At 36.1% G+C, this 6,217-nt stretch overlaps 1 protein-coding gene across 1 annotated transcript in view; it reads right to left on the bottom strand.

Moving 5' to 3' along the window:
• Positions 1–6: 6 nt before the first annotated feature.
• zzef1 (zinc finger, ZZ-type with EF hand domain 1) overlaps positions 7–6,217 on the bottom strand; it is an 80,513-nt gene continuing 74,302 nt past the window's right edge. Inside the window, exon 53 of the mRNA XM_028467000.1 lies at positions 7–765. Within this exon, the coding sequence (XP_028322801.1) occupies positions 685–765 (81 nt within the window). The 3' untranslated portion in view covers positions 7–684. The remainder of the gene's footprint in view (positions 766–6,217) is intronic.

Here is a 6,217-nt window from a genome sequence, read left to right as displayed (position 1 = left end):
GACGTAGGAACTGTGCTAATAATCACAGTCTTTCCGCAGCTCTGGGTGGAAGTGGAAGACTCATTAGTTCCATAACATCCAGACTCTCACATCTCCTTCCATACTTCCTGAAGTGTAAAGGTTGGGTTGGAAAGACGAAGATAAAAGGCAGGGAACAAGCTATTAGGTTAGTCCTTTCTCTCTGTCCTGGACAGTATTTTTAGGATGCTCCACGTGTCCGCAGAGACATGCAAGTCGTCAAGGTGACCCGTTTTTTTTATTTTTATTTTTTACCAAAATAGACGACGTACGTAACGCAGAGCGACTGCTGCTGTGATGGAAGGAAGAAAAAGAAGAAGAAAGGCGCGGGGGGGGGGGGGGGGGGGGGGGGGGGGCAAGAGAAACACTTCCCCGACAAAAGCTGCTGCAAACTTGGCACGACCCCCCCTCACCTCCCACCCTCGTCCCTTAGCACGACATCTTCAAGTAAAATCGGAGAAAAATAAAAACAAGATCCCCAACAAACAGCTTCCTGTTAGAGTGAAAGCACATGCTGCTGATATACTGGACTCATGGATTCACCCTAAGGCAAAGGGATTGTGGGTGTGGTAAAAGTGCTCAGGTTGAATCCCCCCCTCTAAGCAGACCAGGCTTTCTCTCCCTCATTGATCCTTGTTCAGAGGTAGGATTTGTCCTCTTCAGGGCTCAGGGGGCCACGTTCAGGAGCTTGGTGGATTTATTGGGATAGTTGATAGCCAGGCTGATGGCAGCGATGTTCTTCAAAGCCTGATGGACGGAGAGAAACACAGACTTAGTGAGGACGTCCTGGACTAAAGGGAAAGTCTCCATGCTTGGTTTTTTTCTGCTCAAACAGGAAGTTCTCTCTGGAAGAGTAGTGAATTGAATTGGAATTCATTTTGGAAGTCCAGAAAAAAAACAAAAAACAAATCTGTGTACCCATCGTTCTATGATTATTTCGTTTTAAAACCAAATCAAAATAACAAACACTGGTTATTTTATGTTTCTGATTTAAAACCAAAACAGAAATACGGAAAAACCAAAAACCAAGTAGTGTTTTTCTGTTTTTTTAAAAACTTGTTCTGTTTGTGTGATATTGACGAAGAGAACAGAAGTCCGCTGCACCTCGTTTCCCAGGTCCTGGACCAGGTCTCCTCACACAATAGGACTTGTTAGGATTTATTTCAGCAGTTTTCTGGTCCTGCTCCTGTTTTCATTCAGTGTGTGGATGTTTTAACTCGTAAAAATCTGCTCACGTTTATTTTTTGTTTCGCGGTGTTACGATCCAAATAGTATCCAAATAAACTGGTGACTATTTATTTTGCACATTATAAATACCGCAAACAGCAACCGTCAACACACACGGGTGTTCATCATAAGAAACGAGGAGCACCAGTAGATTCATTACACCACCTGTGGTTCCACATGTGCATGTTTTACGTAACATCCATTTTTGATTGTGATTTATTTATGTATTAATAACGTTTCAATTCACCAGTAATGTGACTTATGTGTTGCTTCTTTTTATGTCCAAACCAGGAGCAAAAGTCTGTCCAGTCACCAGATTATCTGGATACTATTTGGAAAATAACACTGTTTGGTAACGTTGTCAGATATTCACAGATTCAGACTTCCAGCATCAATAACTCTAACGAAACTTCATCAACAAATTATGCCTCTGCCATCAGTGTGAGGTGGACAACATGATACAAGATCATTTTTAATAAACACAGCAGAATAAAAGTCCGTCTGTCGGTCGTTCTGTGTGGTGGGATTAAAACATGAAGCTGTCGTCCTAGTTTCCTCATAAATATCAAAATATCACACAAACAGAACCAGATTTAATTTTCAAACAGAAAAATGCTGCTTGTTTGGTTTTTTGTTTTCCTGTTTCTGGTTTTAAATTAATAAAACATTTTTTAATTGTATAACCTAAGACAGAAAAGAACAAACACCACTTAATTGTCTCATTCTTCAGCCGAAAGCGTGTAGGTTGAAACAAAGCTTATACTGAACATATCTACCCCAGCACAAAAACAAAATTCTCTAGATCAGTGATTCCCAAATGAAGGTACGTGGACCCCTAGGGATACGCGATGGCACTACAAGGGGTACTTGAAAGAGTGCAAACTTAACAAATAAAGTGTCAGTCTTGGTGCCACTCCAGGCGTGAGACGACCGCAAATGATAAAAACTATAGGAATAAATCTATTCGGGGGCCACTAAATCAGTGTTTTTCAACCTTGGGGTTGGGACCCCATGTAGTGTTGCCTGGAGTTTAAATGGGGTATCTTGGAATTTCAGAAAAATGTAAATAGATTTTCAAAATTAAAACAATCTTAATCAACTGTATTTCTATACTTTGTGAATCTAGTTGAACTAAAATGCACAAAAATATAAATAAATATCTGAGCTCAAACTCGATCAAAAACTAATCCTAGAAAAAAATGTTTTTGGGGTTGCCAGAAATTCTTGATATCAAAATGGGGTCATGATCCAAGAAGGTTGTGAACCACTGAACTAACTTCCTGTTTCTTCCCATTTATTTACAAAATAAAGTTCTTTAAAATGTGTGTTATCACACGTTCATTCCATCATTATGATCTATAGTTGTTGTAGGGCAAAGGGGGGACTTGGATTCAGAAATAAGAGAGAGGCGGGACTAGAGCCAAAAACGTTTGAGAACCACTGATAGAGAATATCACACACACACAAAAATGAACTTATATTTAATTTTCACAATATACATACAATATATTTTCTGCACAAGTTTTATATATTCAGTTTATACATGTACATCAAACATATATACTACAGTACGTACACATACACATGAATGTATATGACATAAATGTAGTGTGGTAATATAGAAATTACTAAAAACCTTTTTATTATGATTATTAAGTATTAATATATTTTATACCACTATATCCATATGATATATTATTGCTTTCCTAAGTAAAATTGTTGCTCTTCTTTTCTTATACTTACTAATGATATACATCTTAAAAAGCTTTTTAAAATGGTGCTTTGTTTTTTCCATTGTTTAGATAGTTCCTGCCTGTTGCATTCACTTGAAAAAAAAAATGGAGTGATTTATTTTTTTTGGTTTGTTTTTTGGGCAATTTTTCTCTCTCTCCGTTTTTTCTCTCTATATATTTTTTCTGAGCATTTGAAGAAACAGATACATTTCTTTCTTTATTGAGAACAAACATGGCCGGCTTGTTTAATTTGATAAAAATGTACTTTCAACTTGGTTTAAGACACAGAGATAGTTCTATCTGTAATTAATAATAAGAAAGGCTCGCAGGCACTTAAAAAGGTGGGAAATGTTTACGTTTCAAACACTTTATTCAACTGTTTCATTTTCTACATTTCATAGAAAATCCCCATGTTGCTATTTTACTAGCTACACCAAACAACTAATCGTAAAACATGTAAAAATCCGCTTTGCGTTAAAAAAAAAAAAAAAAAAACATCTAATTTATATCACATTATATATGATATACCACTGACCATCTGCAGCATTTAAAACATGTAAAGTTGGTTAATTTATTACTAAAACTTGATCACGTGCAGCAGTATTTAACTCTACTAAATACTAACTATATCCGTCATATGCATTTATCTTTGTGAGTTTGAATCCTGAAAAATAAATCAGATTTTAGATGCAGCTCATTGGTGACTAGAGCTCCTGAGGGCCCTTCACATGGTCCATGCGGGCTACCTGGGACCCGTGGGCACCGCATTAGTAACTCCTGGTCTATAGACTTTACAGATAATGGTTCCAGTAGGTTTAAGTCTTCTTTTTGAAGAGTATATTGAGTTAAGGTTGCATTTACTCAGACAAAGAAGTCAAAGTGAAACTTCAAAGTAAACATCAAAGGCGATCAGCAGAACTCCTCATTCAGCAAAAGAGTCGCCCTAGGATGGATGTTCTCGTGGGAAGTATCTTGATAATTCAGAAAAACATTAGCACGAAAAACAGGAAAAATTAGTCTGAAAAACAGCAAAAAAAATTACTCTGAAAAAAAAGGAAAAATTTGCCCAAAAACCTCAAAAAAAAATTACTCCAAAAAAGGAGAAAAAAAAATTACTGTGAAAAACAGGAAAAAATTACTCCGAAAAACAGGAACAGTCAGAAGTCAGAGTGCTGAGTGTTTATTGGCTGCCTTTATATGTGGAAATGTGGCAGTTTGACTTGAGGCAGAGCTGCAGAACCAACCCACCTGTGGCTTAATGTTCAACCTGAGCGATATTAGGTAAGAACTCAACACAACAACCACCCACAGTGTTTGCTTCAGCTCCATCAGCCTCTGCACTTCTGAGCAGCTACAGCCTCTGCTGCTCACTGCACCACTAATAATAATGGAAGGTAATTAGCAAACGCATTAGTCCAAAGCACTACCCCCCCCCTTCCCACACACACACACGCGCGCACACACACACACAGTGTGTGTCACCAGCTCAGGGACTACCGGTACATGGGACTGGTTCAGAAAACCAGATCTCAAAATGAGTAGTCGTAGTAATAATAACACTAGTAATAATAACTATATGAATTATTATTCATGTCATATCATTACTTAAATGTATAACTACATACAGGGACCAATGCACAAATAAAACATTTACAGTACATACAGTGAGAATTCTGATAGCAAACGGTTTAATTTTAGTCAGTCTTTTCACGAAAATGCAACTTAGCATTAGCTTAGTCAAAATCAGGACTATTTCAGGAATAATCAACGGTAGTTTTGGTCGACTAAATGACAGTGACATGCATGGAGAGGGTCACATGTGCACTCACATCCACGCTGATTCAGATGTCCAAAGGATGAGTGCGTGGATCGAGTCGTAAGCACATATTCATACATCTGAATTTATATTGTTGTTTCACACAATTTTTCACATCTTCAAGTCTTTGTACATGAGGCCCCAGGAATATTTCCGTTATAGTTTGGTTTTAGTCAAATAAATTACATTAAGATTTTATTCGATTAAACCTGTTACAGATATAGTCGGCTAAATTATACAGGATGAGAGTTTATGCATTTATTAAAAAAAAAAAGGAAAAGATTTTATTACCATTGATCAACCTGATATTGGATGGTACCTAATAGGGATGTAACGAATAATCGTAAGGCAGTTAAAAATCGATTCATAGGTATCACAGTTCATATCGATGCTCTGAAAATTGAATCGCAGTACATTTATTAAACAGCAGCTATATCTGTTCATCCTTCTCTTGTCCAAAAATATAGGCGGTGGATGGAATATGCTACTACTTTCTTTCTGGCCGCCTTCTACTCTTAAACATGTTCATAAATGATTCCTTACCCCTTTAGCACCGAAAGAATATCTGGATTATTACATGAATATCAGTAAAAGTCACGCTTTTCTATTAGCTCTGTCTGCTAGCGCATAGCATCTCTTCTTCACTGCAAGAATATCTGCATGCCAACCGACCAATGGGTGACCAGCGCACTCTGCTGGTCCAAACAAATATCTGACATAAATACAGTAAAATGACTCTTTTTGTTTTTTTAAGTCCAATTGTTAAGGCACAATACATTTTCAGTTGTACTTTTAAAAAGAAAAAGAACTATTATGCAGTTTTGCATTGTTTACTATAGAACCAGAATTTAAATTAATAGGCTTCTTCATTTGTATAATTCCTTTATTTATTTCATTCAAGATTTATTTTTAGTTAAATTGCATTGTTTTGAATAGTTTATCAAATAAAAATAAAAATAAAAGGAAAATACAGTATTTTCTAATTTTTTACCGAAAAAAATAAATGAATCATCATCATTTATCTACAGTCCCATTTTGTAAAATAAATCATGAGGGAATCGTATCGTGAACCCAGTATCGTGAATCGAATCGTATCGGGAGTTGAGTGAATCGTTACATCGCTAGTACCTAATAATTGTTAAAAAAACAGAAATTTGATGAGATCAATGTTTAGGATCACAAGATCACATGAGTCCTGAATGGATTTCATCCCATGAGACAAAATTATAGTTTAGTTCTTATTAGTTGATGAAAATATCAATGTTTTGATTTTGTTGACGTGTTTTATTTTTTTAAAAATGTTTTTTAAATTAGTCATACTCTAAAAGCTAAGTTAAAACATTGAACAAATAAATTCTTCCTGTGGTATTTACGGCTACAAACAGCCGCAAATTATGTGTAATTGACAAATATTATGATGAAT

Source organism: Gouania willdenowi, chromosome 14 (assembly GCF_900634775.1).
Source record: "Gouania willdenowi chromosome 14, fGouWil2.1, whole genome shotgun sequence".
NCBI lineage: Eukaryota > Metazoa > Chordata > Actinopteri > Blenniiformes > Gobiesocidae > Gouania > Gouania willdenowi.
The sequence above is the reverse complement of the archived record's forward strand: the minus strand, read 5'-3'. Positions and strand labels throughout refer to the sequence as shown.